The sequence below is a fragment of the Ursus americanus genome, chromosome 16, assembly GCF_024610735.1.
Source record: "Ursus americanus isolate L20-20 chromosome 16, mUrsAme1.1.p, whole genome shotgun sequence".
In the NCBI taxonomy this organism is placed as follows: Eukaryota; Metazoa; Chordata; class Mammalia; order Carnivora; family Ursidae; genus Ursus; species Ursus americanus.
The window spans coordinates 2,085,001-2,105,616 of NC_142142.1; the positions used below are offsets into that span (position 1 = coordinate 2,085,001).

The following is a 20,616-nucleotide window of genomic DNA, read 5'->3' on the forward strand; positions in this document are numbered from 1 at the left end:
GGGCTGCTGAGGACAGGAATTATTGTAGACGTTTTCCTAAGGAAGACAGAAGAAGCCAAGAAAGGTATAGCACGGGTAGGCAGAGAGGGCGTGCCTGGGCTGTGTGTTTTTGGCAGGGGGCCACGTGGGAAAGGAGGGAAGCCAGGTTTGGAAGGCCTCGAAATGTTGGCCTGAAGAGTTTGGACACGACGCTCTTTGCTAGCGTATTACACTGCATTGCGGAAGGCTGGGCCAGGGACACAGGTGCCATGACTTCCAGGGCTCCTTCCTGGGGAATCCCTCAGGGTCCTGAGCCGGATGCTATGTTTTCCCCTTGCTGGAATGCCTGCAGTTTTCTCAGTGTGTTTGCCTCAGGTTGGAGCCCTTAACGCCTTCCATAACCAAGAGAATGTTAGTTGAGTTTCCTTTCGTGATGGAAATCCAACTTACTCTTAGAACATCCAATCCAAGAGGAGGGCAAGAATGGAGCTGGGTTTCAGGAAAAAAAATAGAATTAAGAACACTATTGGGCCTACGTCTGTCACCCATCTCTGCTTGTCTCTGCCTGCTGGCTTAGTCTCTGTCTATCCACAGAACAGCTTTATCTACATGACAGAGAGCGTGAGTCTTGACTCTTATATCTTACAGCTTCAGCCACCAAAGAGGACCAACTCGACCCTCTTGGCCGCAATCCAAAACTCCTTGGGGGGACCCATCAGCCTCGCTCGGATCAGGTACCCATTCCAGAGTCCATGGGGCCAGGATTATGTAAGAACTGGGTATCTTTCACAGGAGACATAGGAATGGAATCATGGGTAGGGGAAGTATTCAGAAGCTGGGGGAAGAGGGGATGCTAAACAGACACCCACAGTTGTCTACTACGGTGATCACGAACTCTGGCACCCAGCATGGAGCCTGAGCATTGGAGACACGAGACATCGTTGGCTGTAGATAGGGGAACATGAGAGACGATGGGAGGCTTTTAGTTCAAACTTAAAAGGCAGAAGTCTCAGCCCCACCTGCACTCCTTGGCATTGTTCTGCTGGTCTTAACAGGTCGGGGCTTATCCTAGACCATTCGGTTCTAGGGCAGCAGCTTCCAGCTCCTGAGCTGCTGTTAGCATCGCCTCTAGGCCAATGCCCAAGGTCAGGCTGGGCTAGACTGGACTGGGGGCTACCCTCTGGGGCACAAGTCTGTAGGTTATCACATTGCTCTAAGAGTTGCTAAGCCAACTTGCCGGGGCCAACAGGCAAGGCATAAGGTAGGAGGGTGCCACCAAAGCCAGGGACCAGCCAGCTCCTTTAGGATGAAGTTTGGGGAAAGCAGCCTTTTTTGTGTGCACAGGTCTGGACCACATCTTCAAGTTCAGAGAGTCTGACCTACAACTAGCAGAAAGGGAGAGTGCGGGGTGGGTCCTGCCACAGGCCCTACAATTAGAGCAGTTGGTCGGGCCAAAATGATCAAGGGTAGGGTCTGGATTAATACCTGCCTCGGCTCATACCATGGAGGTCTGAAAGATAGTCTCCACTCGGGCAGCCATGTGCCCCAGAGGGAGGGGACAACCAAGGCTTGGGGACACCACCCACAGTCTGCCACACTCAAGAAGGAAGAGTTGCTTGAGATCTGCAAGAAGTGAAGTCAGAACTAAAATCAAGATCCAGGCCTGAGCCGTCACCCTCAAGTCTGAGAGGCCCTAGGGCCGCACTGCGGGCTCTGAGGTTTTGAATTGGAACCTGTCCCCAGGCTCTGCGCCCCCCACCCCAGGCTTTGGGTGGCTCATTCTACCAGGCTTGGGCACATCAAGTATCGGCCCTGAGTGGTGGCCAGCTGTCACCTCCAGCCCTGACAGGACTCGGATATTTCTATGACTCACCACAAAGAGTGGCCTGAGTGCGAGGGCTCGAAGCCCGGCTGGGAGAAGCCCAGGCAGGTCCTGGGAAACGGTAGCCATGGGGGATTGTGTGTTTCCGGGGCACTTTTGTTCCCCAAACTCATATCATGTGGGAGCCAGCAGGATCTCTCAGACAGGTCGGGCACTGAGTGAGGAGGAACCCTTTTGGCCTCTTTGGTGTAGAGGCAGGGGTGAGACAGAAGGACCCAACTGGAGACTGGGGGGAACAGACCAGGAGGGCTCCCCCACCAGGGCCACCTACCTCAGCCCCAGCCTGTAGCAACCGCGACTGCTTGTGAGATGTGTGTGCTGTTGGGACATGCGGTCGTAGCTCCAAGGGGACCACCTGTGTGTGGGTGTGTTCACTCTGGTGAGCTTGTTGGGAAATAGTCTGTTCTCTGGGAGTGAGTCACAGTTCTCAGCCCCACGGGCTAATCGGTCAGAGTCCATGAAGCTCCTGAACCACCAGCAGCCTAGAAAGCACGTGGGAACCTCTGGCCTCTGAGACCCATCCCGGGATCTCTCCAGGTCCCCAGGCTTCAGTGGACAGGTGATCGGTAGGCGGGAGAGGGCACAGGTGACCCCTCATCATGCAGAATGAGGATTCTGATTGAGATTCTGAAGCCACAGGTCAAACTAGAGCTTTGCTGGAGTGTGTGTAACCTCAGAGGGACCTTGGGCTTGGGGAGTTCATTCGGTGAGAGTCTCTGCAGGGTGGGAGGTGCAGAAGTAAAGCCATTTGGAGACTAGGAGAGCCTACTCCAGCCGTGCCTCGCTCTAGCTGGGTGGGGAAGCCTGCAAGCTCACCAGCATCTCCGAGGCCTTGGTCATCACCAATTCTCAGAACAAGCTAGTTGCCTAGATAAATAAGAGTATAGGGAGATACTTGAGCTGGGCAAATTCTCCCAACTGGGAGGTGGGGAGAGGATGGTGGGGTGAGGAGAGCAAGAGCAAGTTCAGAATCTCCGAGTTCGGTTAGACCCCAGAAGCCTTCTTGTCTGACCCATTTTTCTCCCAAAGCAGGGGCTGGAGGAGAAGATGCAAACACTTACAGCTTAATAGTTTTTCTCTTATCCCTGTCACACAAATAATTATACAAATAACTATGTAATTAACTAGATCATTGTGATAAGAGCACTGCAGGAAATGCACAGAGAACTGTGTCAGGCTGTAACAGGGAGGTCTAGCCTAGTCTTGAGGGAGAGGCCACCCTGAGAAGAGAAATGACATTAAATCCCAGATCTAAGAGGTGAGCGAGAAGAGGCTCAAATGAAGAGGAGAGGAAGAATATTCCATGTAGAAGAAACAGTCCATCTGCAGGCTCTGAGGCAGGTGTTGGTTCAGACAATGTCAAGGGCAATCTGCGGCAGTGTGGGAGCAAGTGGTGGGTGTCAGCAATGGGAGATGCTTCGGGAAAGCCCATGCATGCAGAGCCAAGGGACGGACCAAGAATGGGGGCTTTCTGCGGAGAGCACCGGGAAACCATTACATGTTGGAGGGTGGGTTGACAAAATCTGATTTGCATTTTCAGAATATCTCCTGGCTGCATCTGGAGTACGGAGGCTGGATTAGTGGGACTCAGGGCGGATGCAGGGAGGCCAAGAAGCTCTTGAAGCAGCGTGCAAAGATAATGATCACTCTGACGAGGGCAGTAGCAGGAACCGTGAGACTGGAGGGAGGGCCAAAAAGGACTCTGACTTGTTTCCAAATTTTGTTTGTTTTTTTTTTTTTTAAAGATTTTATTTATTTATTTGACAGAGATAGAGACAGCCAGCGAGAGAGGGAACACAAGCAGGGGGAGTGGGAGAGGAAGAAGCAGGCTCCCAGCGGAGGAGCCTGATGTGGGGCTCGATCCCATAACGCTGGGATCACGCCCTGAGCCGAAGGCGGACGCTTAACCGCTGTGCCACCCAGGCGCCCCCCAAATTTTGTTAAATCACAGATTAATGAAAAGAGTCTGAACGTGTATAATAAAGAAAGGTAATGCTTTCCACTTAATTCCCACCTTCCATTCTCACCTGCTAAGGTCACCATACTGACAGCCTGAACAGGGGCAGCCGGGCACATCTTTTCTTCACGTCCATTTGAACAGAAAGAGGTTTCCTTTTAAATGGGGTGATATTCCTTTTGCTACCGCAACCTACTTTTCTCACTTAACAGTGCAGCACAGATCCTGTGCGAGTCAGTAGCTGTAGCTCTAACGCATGTTTTAACAGCTGCGGGATATTCTCCACGAGGTTGTATGACAATGTAGTCAGCCACTGATGGATAGAGAGATTCAGAGAGCTTCATTTTCTGCCACCACAAGCAAGGCAGAAATTATAGGGTTATCCTTCTCGACAGGTGATTTTCCCCCCATAGAATACATTTCCAGATGGAGGGTTTCTGGGTCAAAAGGCATGTGCATTTTTAATTTTAATAGATGGTGCCAGGTAACTTGCTCCGAATTGTAATAGATAGTGCCAGATTACTTGCTCAGCAACAAATGAAATTAGCCATTTTCTCAAATTTTTAGCAGACCTGACCCTTTTAAAAACTTTTTGGCAATCTGATGAATTAAGGTAATGAAAACTAATCTTGCTTAATTTGTGTTTTCCCTTGGGATGCTTGGGTGGCTCAGTCAGCAAAGCACCTGCCTTCAGCTCAGGTCATGATCCCAGGGTCCCGGGATCGAGTCCCGCATCGGACTCCTTGCTCAGCGGGGAGCCTGCTTCTCCATCTGCCTGTCACTCCCCCTGCTTGTGCTCTCTCTCTCTCTCTTTTTCTGACAAATAAATAAATAAAATCTTTTTAAAAAATTGCATTTTCCCAACTAATAATGAGGGAAAGCACTTTACTGGCCATTTAGATTTCCTCCTCCCAGAATGGCCTATTCATACCCTTTATCCATTTTTCTCTTGGGCATTGTCTTTTTCTTTACAACATAGAGAAATTCTTTACATATTCTTTGCATGTTTTCCCTTTCACTGTTACATATTTTGCAAATATTTTTCTGCTATATCATTTGTCTTTTTTCTTTGTTTATGGTATCTCTTGCCATTGAATTTTTAAAAATCAAATCAAGTATGTCTTCTTTTGCTACTCTTACAGGTATCCACCAAATTCATTCATATTATTCAAATCTATTCAATTTTCCCCCTAACATTTCTAATATTTGCATTGTTTCACTTTTATGTTAAAATCTCTAACTCATTTGGAACATAATCTTTATATTTGGGGGGTAGGGACCCCTTCTGTTTCTTCCAGATGGATGACCAGTATGGCAGCACCATTTTTTAAGACGACTTTGTCGAGGTGTAATTCACATACCATAAAATTCACCCATTCAACACGTTAGTCTACTCACAGGTGATTCAGCACAATTTCAGATCACTCTAATGACCTCCAGAAGAAACCCCAAACCCTTTAGCTGTCACCCCCTACAACTCCCAGCCCCTGGCACCCATTCATCTGCTTTCTGTCTCTATAGACTTGCCTATTCTCGGCATTTCGTATGAACGTTTGTGGCTGCCTTCTTTCGTTCAGCACAATGCTTTCAAGGTTCATCCGTTTTGTGGCATGTATCACTACCCCATTCCTTCCTATGTTTGGATAATATCCATTTGCCAGTTGGTGGACATTTGTTCCCCCCCTTTTGGCTATTATAAATAATACTGCCATAAACCTTACTGCGCGGGCGTTTGTATAGGTGTGTGTTTTCCATTCTCTTGGCTATATACTTAGGAATGGAATTGATGGTCATAGTCATATGGTGGTTCTGTGTTTCACTTTTGAGGAGACAGCAAGCTGTTTTCCAAAGTGGCTGCTCCATTTCACATTCCCACCCACAGTGTGTGAGTTCTGATTTCTCCACATCTTCACCAACATTTGTTATTATCTGCCTTCCTTTTTTTTTTTTTTTAAGATTTTGTTTATTTATCTGAGAGAGAGAGAGAGAACATGAATGGGGGGAAGGGGCAGAAGGGAGGGAGAAGCCCCAACATGGGACTTGATCCCAGGACCCTGAGATCATGACCTGAGCCGAAGGCAGATGCTTAACCGACTGAGCCACCCAGGGGCCCCATTATCTGACTTTCTGATTCTAGCTCCTTAGTGGGTATGAACTGCTATCTTACCGTGATTTGATGTATTTCCAATGGTACTGAATATCTTTTCAGGTGCTTATTGGCTTATTTGTATATATTCCTTAGAGAAATGTCTGTTTAGATGGCAGTACCATTTATTAATCTTTTTCTCTGGTGAATTGAAATGCAACTTCTATATATTGAAGTCCTTTCAACATTTGGACCTACATATTGGCTCTCTGTCCCTCTGATCTACTTATCTCTCCCTGGTTTACCCCCTACTGCTTAGATCATCGTAGCTTTGTAGTGTGATTTATTATCCAATAAAGCAAGTTCTCTCCAACTAGTCTTGCTTTTCATGTGTTCTTAACTAGCCTCAGATATTTATTTTTCAAATGTTTTTCAAATTGGAATTTTCAGCAATTCTAAAAAAACGTTTTTTATTTGGGATTCTAAGAGAAATTGCACTAAATCTATACATTAACTTTGAAAGGATTCACTGTTTATGAGATTAAGTCTTTGAAATCTGGCGATATGTTCAGATCTTGTTATAGGTGCTTCAATATGGTTTCATGGCTTTCTTCAAAGAAGATCTTTAACTTTGTGATGGTGGTTCTTGTTTTAAAATTATTTGTGAATATTTTATAGTTTTGTCACGATTGCAGATGATCTGTTTCTTCATTTCTATTTCTAATACCTCATTGCATTTAGGGAAAAAATATATATTTCCATTTACCTTGTATTTAGCTACTTTCCCCATGATCTAATTAACCTAAAAGCTTTCGACCTAAATTTTATTGGATTTTCTCGATATATAATCACATTATTTGTAAACAAACATATTTTCATCCTTTTTTAAACCAGCTCCTTATTCTGATTAGTTCATTTTCTTGTCTTATTGAATTGGTTAGAATTTCTAAAATATGTTGAATAATAGTGATGATAATGAGCACCCCATCTGGTTTACAATTTCTGGAAATAGCTTTTAAATGTCATTGTTTATATATTTACTACTGGGTTTTGGTAAACAGTCTATCAAATTGAAGTAGTTTTCTTCTATTTCTGTTTTAATATATGATTAGCAATAACTGCTGAATTTTATCAAGTGATTTTTGGCATCCATTACTATAACTGTATTTTATTCCCTTTATTTGTTGATTATTTCGTGCCTTATATTGATAGATTTTCTGACGCTGAATGATGTTCTCAGGGTTAAAAAGTAAGCTCTCTCTCATATGGTGTATTATTCTTTTGCTGCTTTTCCCACATCCAGTTAGCTAACATCTTATACCAGATTTTGCACTTAAACTGCTGATATTTTTTCTGTTTTTTTTTAATTCAATTTTTATAAGGTTTGGGAATCAAGAAAATGCTAGCTCATAAAATAAACTAGGAAGATTTCCAACTTTTTCTCTTGTCTGGAATAGTTTAAATAACATTAAAAATCATCTGTTTTTAAAGAGTATATAAAACTTTCAATATATTCCGTGCCTTGTGATATTTTGTATTTTATTTCTAATTATGGTGAAATGCACATAACATAAAATTTACCGGCTTACCCATTTTTAAGTGTAAAGTTCAGTGGTGGTGAGCACATTGGCATTGTTGTGCAAACAATCTCCAGAATTCTTCTCACCTTGTCAAACTGAAACTCTACACCCATTCAACAAAAACTCCCCACTTCTCCCTCCCCCAGTCCCTGGGAATGGTGGTTTGGTCTTTATGAAGCTGACTATTCTAGGTACCTCGTATAAGCAGAATCATGCAGTTTTCGTCTTCTTGGGACTGGCTTATTCCACTCAGGTTATTAGCCTCATGGTTCATCCACGTTGTAGCAGGTGTCAGAATTCCCTTCCTTTTTAAGGTTGAATAATATCTCATTTTATACACACACACACACACACACACACACACACACACACACACACACATATATTTTGATTATTCATTCACCCATGGAAAGACACCTGAGTTGCTTCTACCTTTTATGCTTTTGAGAATAATGCTGCCATGAACATGGGTGTACAAACATCTCTTTGAAAGCTTGCTTTCAGCTCTTTTGGGTATATGCCCAGAAGTGGAATTGCTGGATCATATGGTGTCTTGTGATATTTTAATGGCAGAGTTTTCATTTCTTTTTAAATCTCTTCTGTTTATTGGCCTATTCAGAATTTCAACTTCACTCAATTTTATTAATTTTCTCCTTTGCCTGGAAACCATCCACTTCCTCTTGGTTCACATGTATTTTCATAGGCTTACACATGTTATTGTTATAATTCTTTAATCTTTTCTGTACCTGTGATGTATCGCTTTTCTTTTTTAAAGTTTTTATTTAAATTCCAGTCAGTTAACATACAGCATAATATTAGTTTCAGGTGTACAATATAGTGATTCAACACTTCCATGCAACATCCGGTGCTCATCACACAAGTGTGCTCCGTAATCCCCATCACCTGTTTCACCCATCCCCCCACCCACCTCCCCTCTGGGAACCATCAGTTTGTTCTCTATAGTTAAGAGTCTGTTTCCTGGTTTGCCTCTCTCTCTTTTTTTCCCCCTGTGCTCGACTGTTTTGTTTCTTAAATCCCACATATGAATGAAATCATATGGTATCTGTCTTTCTCTGAGTTATTTCTTGTACCAGAACACTCTCTAGCTCCAACCACATTGTTGTAAATGGCAAGATTTCATTCTTTTTTATGGCTGAGTAATATTGTATATGTTTGTCTCCCCCCACCCCAACCAGTTTTGCTTATTTTGTGGGTCGTTTCAAGGAATCAAGTTTGGGTTGTAATTTTTCTTTTAATTATTTTTTTCCAAGATTGTTTATTTTCTATTGAATTAATTTCTGATTTTGACTTTATTAGTATCCTTCTACATTCTTTTGGCTTAGTTTGTTCTCCTTCTGATTTCTTAGATTAAATACCAAGATTGCTGTAGTCCTTTGTTAGTTTGCTTAATATTAAAAGCATTTAGGGCTATATTTTTTCCTCTAAGTACAGCTGTGTCCCAGAAGTCCTGCATGCCACTTGTGTTCTCTTTTTCATTACTAGGTAACTTGCAATTTCAGTTTTGATCTCATTTTTGATCCACTAGTAATTTTAAGAGAGTATTTCTTCATTTCCAAGCACCTCATGCTTGGGGCCTGGAAGTTAGCCTTATTTGACATTAATGCTGCTGTCCCCGCCCCCTCTCTGCTTGCATTTGTTTAGGACATCTTTGCCCATTGGCTTTCTCTTCACTCCGCTTCATCACCTTGTTCGGGAGTATTTCTTGTAAACAGCATTTGGCTGCATTGTATTAGTCAGCTCGTTCAGACGATCTGTCTTTGATAGGGGTGCAGTTAGTGGACAATCAGATATACTGAGCTTTTCTTTCCGTTCCTTTTCTTTTCCTTTTCCTTTTGTTGGCTTGATTGAAATTCTGGTATTAAGAACGGAGTGGCCAGTTTACTGAAACAAGATGAAGAAAGATTTTGGAAGAAATATCAAGAGTTCAACTTTGGATTTTAAAATTTAAGATGCCTTTGAGACATCTACGTGGAGATGTCAAGGGAGCATTTGGAAATACTGGAGTGGACCTCAAAGCAGAGATCCTGGGTGAAGGTCACACACGCCGGCAGCCAAGGATGGCACCCCAGGCGACGGCGTTCTAAGACGGCCCAGGACCCAGTCCTGAGGAATGCCAACAGCTAAAGAGTGGATGAAAGAGGAGAGCCAGCAGTAGTTAAGACGAAAGGCAACGTCCACCGGGGGATGATGCTCAAACAGCATCTCAGTCTAGGGAAAATCATGTTCGTTCGAGAAGGAAGGAATCAAATGCATTATTAAATGCTTGCAGGGTGGGTCAAGTGAGGCTGAAAATAATCCCTTCGTGATATCAAAGTCACTGGCGACCTTGGCAAGCCTGGTAGAGACCAGATAGGAGTGGGTGCAGGGAGAATGGGAGGTAAGGAAGTCAGACAAGACAAGGGGATGGGTGGCAAAGTATCTCAAGAATGATGTGCAGCCCGGGGACTTGGCTTGTTGTGGATGAGACACCAGAGCTTGTTTGCCCGCTATGGTGAAAGGTCGGGCACAAAGGGGAGATCGAAGGGAACAGGAAGAGCCCACAGGACACCTTGACAGGTGGTGGCGGGTAGGCCACGGCACCTGCTGAGGAATAGGGCCCAGGGAGGAGGGAGGCCACGTTTGCCACTGCCTCGGGAGAGAAGGTGCATGTGACCAGGGCTCTGTTGCAGTTGCTGTCGGTCAAAGGAGGAGCATAGGCTGGAGGCAGGAAGGGGAGGGGCTTCCTGTCTGATACCTTCTCTCGTCTGAGTCAGGTAGGAGGTGCTGTCATCTGCTGAAACTGGAATGGGGCAGGAGGACCAGGGGGTTGGGGAGATGACAGGGAAATAGAAGTTCAGGAGCATGGGAGATCAAGAGGCCCTCCAGGCAGGGAGGGGCAGTGGAAGCAAAGCCTTTGCTCTGCTTGATGACCTTGATGCAGGGCCCTTTGTGGCTCCTGCTGAGCTCCAGGGCCACCGGGTGAAGCTGCCAGAGGGGGCTACTCCCCTCTCGTTGTTCTCGCTCATTCTTGCTCACACAGCCTTTCCCTTCATGCCCATCACGTAGCTAAGACAGGTTGAAACGTAAAAGCCATACAAATACCGAGTATCAGGTCTCACACATTTACAATAATTAGCCCCCAAATCTGATCCTCTGATTCTCCTCTTCAGGAGCCTCCTTTCCAAAAAGTTGTGAGACCTTCTGGGAAAGCCTGCACGTGTAACCCAAGTACCCTCTGGGCACCCTGAGATTTTGAGTTCTGGAAAAAGTCACTTTCTCTCTAACAATTCCAGCGTTGGGAGGTGGGGTTGACAGGCATGAGGTATAGATGCTTCCTGTGGAATTACAGCTGCTCTCTGATGCTCCTGCATCTTGCCCTCCGCTCCGTGCACGTGTGCTGCCAGGGCCGCCGAACTGCTGCCCCTAGCTGCTCTATCCTTTTTGACCCAGCTTGGAGATACTTCCTGCTCCTAGTGACCAGCTCCTTCACAGGGGGATCCCATCGCAGAGCCACGGGCCCAGAGTGACTCAGTTCCTCGTTTGTACACCGCTCTCCTCTTCCTGGGGTGCTGGTTGGGCCCAGCTTAGCAGTGTACCTGGTACTATTGCCCCACCGAACTCCAGGCCTTGTGGTTCAGTCCAGTCCCCTCCCAGGAACCTCACTTTCTCTCCTCCAACATGGCCCCTGTTAGGGACCTTGGTCTTTAGGGTAGGTCTGTCCATGTCCGAATCTCAGCTGTGGACTGAGTTCAGTGTCTTTCACCGGGGCTTGGGGCTGGGTTTCTGTTTCAGTGTTCCTGACTACTCCGTGATGGTTAAGCTCTCTGAACTCTCTTTTTCTCTATGCAAACTAGGAGAAGGGTCTCCTAAGAGCTCACCAGATCCTTGGTGGGGGTGAGGGGGGGTGGGCACAGGGGTGGCTGGGGAACCTCTCAGGCTGACCTCTCTGAGTGTGAACTCAGGCGAAGCAGAGATTCTCAATTGCAGGGCCATGCTAGTCCTCATGGGGCCTTTGCACAAGTTAGAAAAAGGTGTTTCCTCTGAGTGGGTGCAGCCTACCCCAGGCCCATGGTCTAGAAAGCAGAGAGGGGGCAGAGTTTCAGCCCTCGTGTAGGGGACAGCTGGCACTGATGTAGACAGTGGCCATGCCTAGCTACACAGAGAACTAAACAGTATGGAGATTCAAAAACTGGGCCGAACAAGAAAGCATGTTCCTGGGTTCTGGTCCCACGCCATCTGAGATCCTGGAAAAAGATGATGCCCAAATGTTTCTCTTTCTGAGCTACCATTCCTGTCTCTAAAGTTGGGGAAAGCAGAGTTCCTTCCCCTGCCTCTGCAGCTCCCATTCTCTCCAGTGACCCAGTGTAGACTCTTGATACCGTATCTCTCCTCCCTCTCCAGGCAAACACTCCCCTCGGGGACTGATCTCATCCCCCAGGCCTCAAGTAAACAATCCACACACCCTCAGCAACCCAGCCTTCATGCAGAGACACCCGCCTAGAAGAACAGGGAGGAGCTGTTTCCTCGGAGGAGTCTGAGAAGTGGGCAAGGGCTTCCTACGCAGAGGGATTCCCTGAGAGCAGTCCCTGGGGCCGGCACCTGCCCGCAGGACATGTTCAGTGCTAGGAAAGCAGTCCAGAGCGCGGGCTGGAGTGTGAAGGTGGTTGCTGGAGGTCAGTAGAGATCAGTGGAAATAAAGGGAAGTGGTGGTCCCAAAGGCTTCTTCAGATCTTGCGAAGGACCTGAAATGATAGGATAAGTAGTTAGGGTTTTGTCATGAGGACAATGCAGAGCCATGGAAGGCTTTTGAGAAGGAGAGTGGCAGGGTCAGGTCCTGACAACAGGAAGATGTCTCTAGCGGCTTGTGCAGGACGGCGAGGGGGACGAGTTGCCACCCCTGGGTGCGGTGTGCTTCCGTTCAGTGCCAGTGGGGGACTGCGAGTAGCGGACTTGGAAGGTCATTCTGAAGAGCACCTCTACGCTCTGCTTTTCTTCACCAAATTGAGGATCATTCAGTCATTTCACAAACTTTTCCAGATACTGTGTGGGTCCAAGTGCAAGAACGGAGGAGGGCGGGGAGAATCCGGATGAGCCTCCCCCCCCCCCAAGCTGCCTCTCCACCCCTCCAGTCAGAATGTGTTTTGCTAAGTGGTGGCTTGGGGACAGTGTAAGGGTGACAAACTGTGCCCCTCCCCACCACCAATTAAATTTTTTAAAAAGCTGCTATGGAAGGAGCGAATATTAGTTTCCTGATTTATAAAGCCAAATGGATTAAGCTCATTCATTGCCTGAGGAAACAAAAAGGAAATCTTCAATACCTCTGTGCACATTGAGAACAGGAACAATACTGGTCTTTAGAAAGCAGAAACCTAATTTGGGGGAATCAATTACCCTCTGTGTCCCTGCCTCTGTGGGCTCTCATACTCGCTCTCAATAGAGATTTCCTGGGACTTAAGTTGGTCAACCACGGACACACCCTCGGTTCAGCCCGGCAGACGGGAGGGAAGAACTAGGCAGAGGGTGGGCGGAGTTGGGTGGGGGTGTGCCTGGGCCGCACGCACCTGTGGAAATAGGGGTAGAGGCAGGGGCAGGCAGGGTTGTGGGATAAAAGCTGGGGGTGGGGTGGGGTGGGAGGCAGTACCGAGATGGGCCAGGGAAGGGAAGCATGGGAACCTGGGGTTTAAAAAGGGGGTGGGCTGGGGGAGCAGGGGTGGCTGGGGAGGGGGAAGCACAGCCCGGCCAGTGCAGAAACACCCCCACCCCTTCAGGATCCTCACGTTTCTCTTCTGTGTTCTGCACTTAGCCCGTAGGCTTGAAGGTGCAACCGGCAATGGTGGGGCAGTTAGGGAAAAGGAAAGGGGATGGGGCGCCCACCGCAGCAGCCACGGAGTCAAATCCACAGAGCCACGTACAGGGGCACTCACAATCTCACCACTCCCGCGCTGGGTCCAAACCCTGGCCAGCAGTCTCCAGACCCAGGGCCACGCCCGGCCCGAGGCACTCACAGTCACACGCACGGATCCCCCAGTCCCACGCGCGCGGCCGCAGACTCACACATGCCGCCAACCCCCACGCCCGTCCTCGGCTCCCACGGCGGCTCACCACCCCACACTGCCCCCACTCCGGCATGCGGTCACACACACACGCACGCAGTCGCTCAACGCACACACTCTGGCTGTGCTTTTGTGTTTTGTCAGAATTAATGAGAAAAGTTCCCGTGCCCTGCGGGTAATTAGTGTCCTTGGAGTTAAATAAGCTAATGGCGAGCACCTCTGGCCCAAGCAATTATGTTTGTGTATTGAATAATTGATTCAAAGGGGGGAAGGGCCGCTAATCAGATCTGAGCATAATGAATTGATTTAATTAACAGGGGAACTGAGGGGCCCTGGGAAACGCAGGCTGCACTCGGCAGAGGCTAGCGCGGCCCGCGCGGACGGAGAACGCGCGCGCGGCGGAGGCGGCCCCGGCCCCGGCCCCGGCCCCGGCCCCGGGCAGCGGCTGCTCGCGCGGCTCCGGCGACCCCGCGGCGGACGGACGCGCCCCCGCCCCCACCCTCGCCCCCGCCCCCGGGACGCGCCCGCCCTCCCGCGCTCCCTGCCCGCGGGCTGAGCTGCCGGCGCCGGTCCGCCCGCCCCCGTCCCCGGCCGCCGCTCGCGGGGCGCGGAGCCCGCGCGGGGCCGGCGGGAGCAGCGCAGGCGGGCGGCGGCGGAGTCCGAGCCGCGCGCCCCTCCGCGTCCTCGGCCCGTGCCGGGCTGGCGCCGCCGGGGGACCATGGTGTTGGACCAGGAGGACGGTAGGTGCCCGCGGTGGGGGGTGCGCGGGGGGCGATGGCGCGGGCCCTGCCGAGGCCACCCCGCTCGCCTCGCGGCCGCAGCGTCCCCCGCGCCGGCCTCGGCAGGCTCGGGCCGCTCGGCCGCTTCCCGGAAGCGCGGCGCGGGGTGTGCGCGCGGGGGTGCGCGCGGGGGTGCGCGCGGGGGTGCGTGCCGGGGGTGCGTGCCGGGGGTGCGTGCCGGGGGTGCGTGCCGGGGTGCCTGGCTCAGCCCCGCGGTTCCTCGGCCGGGTCGGGAAGTCACCCGGGCCGCCGCGAGCCTGCCGGCCCCGCACGCTCCGGCCGGGAACTTTCTCTCTGGCTCTTGCCGTCTCGCAGACACAGAGAGCGCCTCTGCGACCGGCGCCGCGGGCTTCCCCGCAGTGCCCGCAGCCCCCGAGTCTCCCAGGCTCCCTGGGTGTCTGCGCGTCCCCCCTTCCGCACCCGACTGCGGAGCGGCTCCCCCACGGGGATACCCAGGGAACCTGCGGGCAAACCGGCACGGTCCTGGGGTCCCTGAGATCTGGAACTTCACAGCTGCGGGATGGGTGACATTGCTTCACCCCTGGCAGGGTTCCCCCAGCCAAGTGTGTTGGGAGGTTCCCTGCTGGCTAGGGTAGGGCCCTGTATCCAGAATATCGGGGCCGATTTACCTTGAAGCTAATGAAGTTTAAGCTTCATAGTCCTTCGGTGGTCATTTTGTGTTAGCAGGCTTGGATTCCTTTTCTTAAAGAGCACCCCCAACCCCTAAATTGCATAAGTAAGCTTGCCTCTAAAAAAATCTGGATCCACCCCTGAGTCCAACTCACAGCTTTCCCACCGTAACTACCAGTCCTCAAGAGAAGGCACAGCCAGGCTGTCCCCGTGGGACCATCCCCAGGGCCTAAGGCAGTTCTTTAGTGCCTGGGTGACGAAGCCCTGAGCAGGAGGCTGGGAAATTTGAGGTTGGGAGGCAGCTGCTGGTGTGCAGGGAGGTCTGGCTTCCTGGCCTTTCCCTCTGGCCCCACTAGTCCCTGCTCCCAGCCTACCATCTCCCACTGTGGTCATCAACTGTCTTGGTTTGCCCGGAACTGTCTGGTTTTAGCACTGAAGTCCTGCCTCCTGGGGAGTCCCTCAGTCCTGGAACAAACCAAGGCAGTTGGTCAGCCTACATTCACAACCTTCTGAGAGCTGTTGTGCAGGGTGGCTTGGCCTTCATCAGGAGGGTGGGAGAGACTTGCTTTCTCGGGAGCAGGTTTAGTTTAGGCCTCCACCAGGCCTAACAGGTGGTAACTGCAGCTTCCTAGAAGGGCTTCCAGAAACCAAAGGAGGAAAGTTTGTCAACTGTGTACTTCTGCACTCTAGCTGATTGCAAATTCCTGTGTTTAGGCTGCTTTTGTGTTAGTAGGGGGCAGAGCAGGGCACTGAACTTGGCCAGCAGGCCTCCCGATTGTACCGCAAAATCTGTAGGGTCACTCAGTCCTGTCAGCTGTGGTGGCCACGGGGAAGGGGCCCTTGTCACTCCAAATACCTCTATGAGCGTCACCTGTGAAGCCAGCTTGTAACCCCATCTTGGAGACAGCTACACTGTGTTGGAAGCAGGGCCCTCAGGCTGAGGCACATCTGACAGCCTCCACTGAGTTCTGGAATATCTGGTCTGCCCAGGCCCTGAGGCAGAGAGTCTCCCCCCTCCTACACAGACTTCCCAAAGCCAGTGCAGGAACCCTTCCTTCCTCAGGACTTTCCTGCCAGGTGCAGGGACAAACTGCTAAGACCTGCCCAAAACTTTGAAAGGCAGCCAGTAGCAACCCCTTTCTCCCCACCATAACCTGGGGGCTGATCAGTTGGTCTCCCTTTGCTGTCCCCAGAGGCAGTTCAAGGACATTCTGGAGCACTCTTGGCAATGTTGATTTGAGAGTACGTGTTCATCACCTGTGGACTGTGTTGGGTGCAAACTACCTCCCCCAGCCCCAGGGGATCCGAGGATTCCACCCTGGTATTGCGGGTTTGCCCCTGGACCTGGAGGCAGCTTGGGTGGGGGTAGGCCTGCCCCCAGGAGTTACTTGCCTGCCCAGCAATTCCCCATGAGCTGAGACGGTGGCTGCTGGATGGGTGAGGCTTATGTCTGGTTCTGTCCATCCGGCAGGCCCCTTCCTGGCTAAGAGCTCCAGTCACCTAAACCTTCCGAGGCTTGCTGGGTAGATCTATAAAGTGAAGGCCTCTGTAGAGGCCCCTTTCCAGATGACTGTGGGAGCTCGGTGGTCACAACTGGGGGTGCAGAAAGAGCTGCCTGTGGACACAAGCAGCCCTTCACATACAGCAGGAATCCCCTGCTGACATACCCTACATGCTTCTTCAGCCCCTGGCTCAGCACCCCAGGCCTGCTCCCATCCCTGAGGTAGGGCACAGGGCTCCCGACTCCCCAGGGGGATGCTGGTGGGGTGGCTGCTAATTGGGTACCTTGGAGGCTTGGGGGAGCTGGTGTTGGGACAGAGCTCCAAGCCTAGCACATGAACAAGCGAGTGGGAAAATGTCTGCAGCTAGTCAGTCCTGGTTTGTGGGTCAGGGCCAGACCCTTGAAAGGGAGGAGGCACGGCCCTGGGACTTGAGAGTAAAGCCACAGCCCTCGTGGAGTGGATGGCTCCAGGTAGCACAGAGACATCGGCAGCCAGAAGCTACCCCTCGCCAGCATGTCAGGCCCATTGCCTGTGACACTGTCTGGCCCCCAGTCAGGCTGGGGTGAGGGGCTGGTACGAAATGTGCCTGTGGCAGCAGTGCCAAAGCTTCCCTCAGACCCTTGGGGTATAGCTCTGGCTGCAGTGGCAGGGGAGAGACCAAGCTCACAGTCCTGAGGGACAGTGAGGCTGAGCAAAATGACATATTTAACATCAAATATACTCAAGGACTATTAGGATTAAGTATTCAAGATGAAGGGGAAAGCGAAACCCTCTGAGCTGCGGACGAGGCATCTCATTAGAAGCAGCCTGTCTCCTGTTTTCTCAAAGCCTGACTTCCCCACTTAGGCTAGAGGAAGATGGGTGGCAGCCCCACTCACCCATTCCCGCCCCTGTCATGCACCCTGCTTTGGGGCCTCCCGGGGCTTCAGGGGCACAGCCTGGCCTCCAGTTCTCTTGTATACTCAGTAAGTCCGCCCATTGTCAGGGTGCCACAGTTTACAAGGCACATTCACATATATTAGCTCATCTGATCCCCGCAGCAACCTTGGATAGCGGAACAGGTCTCCCACTTCACAAACCAGGGAAACCGAGGCCCAGACAAAGTGATTTGTTAAGGTCCACCATTGGTAATAGGCAGAGATGGGATGAAATCCCAACTGGTGGTCTTTGCCTTCTCCTTGCCTAGGTCTAGTCCTCAGAAGTGTCTGCCAGGAATGAACCTCTTAAACGTCTTTTTGAAGCCCTCCTTGGCCTATAGAAAATCCATTAATATTTCCCTCCCCTCTTGGAACATGGTACTGTCAAGAGAAAAAAAAAAAAAAAAGCTCTTGGTATTTAAGAGTGGCTTTCCTAGAGTAGGCAGCCTGGGCACTAGCCCCAAGGCTCTTGGGGAGAAGTAGGGTTCAGGAGGAGAGGAGATGGACACTTTCTTCCTTCCTGCCTCCTGAGTTATAGAGCAAGAATTTTCAACTCGGAAATAGCAGGAATCTTTTGTTCACTGCAGTATCGCCAGTGCCTTAGAATAATACATGCTCAATAAATAGTTTTGGAACGAGAAAAACCTTCAAGGCCATGCCGTGCTTGCTCAGAGAGAAGCTGAGACAGGATCTCGCTCCCTATGGAATTAGGATGCTCTTGGGGAGGGGGGCGTTGCTGGGTTAAGGGTGATGCTGGAAGACTTAAAAGTGAGTTTGTACCCTGCAGAGGGTTAACTTTGCCAAACAATCCAGGAGGTAACCAGAAGCCTCCGGCAGAGCTGCTAGGAAGAGAGGGTACGAGATCAGAGAAAGATCACCCGGGTGGGAGGGGGGTCAGAAACTAAGGCTGAAGGGGTGGGAGTGGAAGACAAGGGTGGTTCACCGGACAAATATCTGGAATGAGGACCGTGGGTGCTGCGCAGAACCTAGAGCCGAGCTAGGGCCGAGCGACCTCCAGGTGGCGCTGCGGAGCCGGGCAGCCGCGCGTCTCCACTCCCCATTAACCCGGGAGGGAGGGGGGCCTCGGGAAATGTGTGCATTTATTCAGTAGCAGGAGTGCAAACCTCATACATTGAGGGAGAAAGGCAGCGGGAGACGGCCGCCGAGATTCCCCCATCTCTTTGAATATAATTTTAGATTGAGATTCAGATTAAATCCGAGGGGAAAACACTTTATGAGGCTGAAAGCTGTGTCGTTGCCAGAGCCAGGGTTATGAGCTATCAAATGCAATTACATTAAGACAGATTATACTGGGCAAATTGAGCCATTTAGAAGGTGAGAATCAAAGAAACGGCTCTGATCCTCTCTTCCCCCTTCTCTCTCCCTCTCCCCCTCTCTCTCTAAATTGCAGTTCGTAGTTCCTTGCAATTCTGAGGCACAAAAGTAGGTGAGACTGCTTTTGTATCTGCGAAGTGCTTCGCTCCTGAATGTAATTCTAGCTGAGTGCAATCTAGGTTAAGAGCCGGACAAGCGGGTAATTAGAGCCCGCTCGCTGCCCGAGGACCGGCCGCCCCGCCGAAGCGCGCCCGGAGTCGGCGCCCTTCTCCCGGCCGAGCCGAGCTGCGGCTGGACACGGAGCGCCCGAGATGATGGTGCTGGACAAGGAGGACGGTAGGTGGCGGGCGGGGGGCCGACACCCCGCACCCCCTCGGCCCCCGCCGCGGCGCGTGGGAGCTCACGCCGGGACGCGGGCGCACACACGCGGGGCTGTGCCAGGCGGGCGGCGCGCCGGGGGCCGGGCCGGGGGCGGGGGCGGCCAGGTGGGGCCGGGGGAGGGGTGAGTGAGCCGGAGGGCGGGAGGGCGGTGCGCCGGCCGCATGCTGCTGTGCGGGCCGCGTGCAGGCTCCGGTCCCCTCGGATCTCGGCGCAGTGGCGCTCGGCGTCTCGTCGTTGCGGCGGCTCCTCTCACCGCAGCCATCTCCCTCGCGCCGCCCGGGTAACCCGAGAGGCCAGGAGCGCCGAGCAAATCAGGGGCTTCGGGAGAATCGCACGCCAGGGCTCGCGGCCGGCGGGCGCGCGGGAGGACCGTGCTGTCCCTGGGGTGCCCGGCGGGCGAGGGGAGGGCCGGCGGGCCCCTTGGGGAGACAGACGCCTCCTGTGGCGGCCCACTGTCTCCCGTCCTCTGAGCGTGCAGGCAGGAGTTTGGCCCAGAGGAAGAAAGTGTCCCGCCAGTGGCCAGTAACACTGGTGCAGGTGAGGCCCTGGAGAGTGGCATGAACCTGACCTGGTCAGGAGCCTCGGTGCGCCCCAGAGGTCAGAACACAGGGGCCCAAGGTTGCTGCAAGCCTCTAGCAGGTGGTCCCATGGACCCCAAAGCCTTCCTGACTGGGAGTGCCCTGCAGTAAGGGTGCTGGAGTGCTTAGGAGAGTCTGGGGAACGCAGCCCACTCAAGGGTAAAGCCAAGTGGGTGCCCCCTGACCCAAATGCAGACCCCCAGAGGCCAAACAGTAGCTGTTCCCTGGCTGGCCCAGGCCCTCCTGCCCTGTGGGTGAGGGTTGCCTGGTGTGTTGGGTTATAGGGAGATGGGGGTGTAATTGTTGGCACCCATGCTGTCACCTGATTTCTACCGATAAGGAACCAAGGAGATGGGTTTGCAGTGTGACCGGGAATCCTCTTGGATTGACCATGGTGGCCATTCTCTGACCTTCTAGTGAGTCTCCCCTGGGCCTGTGTCTTCTGCCCACTGGGTCAGTGGCGTTACTGACATGGTCACTTGCTGAAGAATTCCACGTTAAGTGACTTGTTCAAGGTCACGCAGGATGTGCACTTTGCTGCTACCACATGCTGGTGCTCCTGGCCTCCCCACCACCCCTGAGACCTCGTCAGGGAGGGGCATTTCAAGTGTCTGGCCTGGGGGTAGCATGTGGGGGAGCCTTGAAGGCTCTTTCTCAGTTTGTATACCCTAGGAGAGGAAAGGGGCAGCTAAGTACTTCCGGCCAAAGGAATGCATTTGCGAGGGGCTGGCTGGGGTGCGACCTCCATCTCTAGTATGCTGATAGCTCTTCAGGGCCCTCTCTCCAGGATCTCTGTGGGGGCTGTCAGAGGGCTAGGCTTCTGCAGGTCTGTATAAAATGACACGGAGAAGGACCTGGTCAGGCCAGACCAGGAGGGAAGAGGCATCTTGTCATGAGTTCCCCGGGTTCTCCAGAACAGTCTTGAACAGAGCTAGCCCTCACTTTCCCTTTTGGTAA

At 51.5% G+C, this 20,616-nt stretch overlaps 1 protein-coding gene across 3 annotated transcripts in view; it reads left to right on the forward strand.

Moving 5' to 3' along the window:
* Nucleotides 1-14,117: 14,117 nt before the first annotated feature.
* Nucleotides 14,118-20,616, forward strand: part of LMO1 (LIM domain only 1) — a 40,304-nt gene continuing 33,805 nt past the window's right edge. Inside the window, exons 1-2 of one of the 3 annotated variants that reach the window (XM_087868057.1) lie at nucleotides 14,118-14,277; nucleotides 18,777-19,036. In XM_087868057.1, the coding sequence (XP_087724183.1) occupies nucleotides 19,012-19,036 (25 nt within the window). In that variant the 5' untranslated portion in view covers nucleotides 14,118-14,277; nucleotides 18,777-19,011. The remainder of the gene's footprint in view (nucleotides 14,278-18,776; nucleotides 19,037-20,616) is intronic. The other 2 variants (XM_045783111.2, XM_045783113.2) reach the window with 2 other exon arrangements.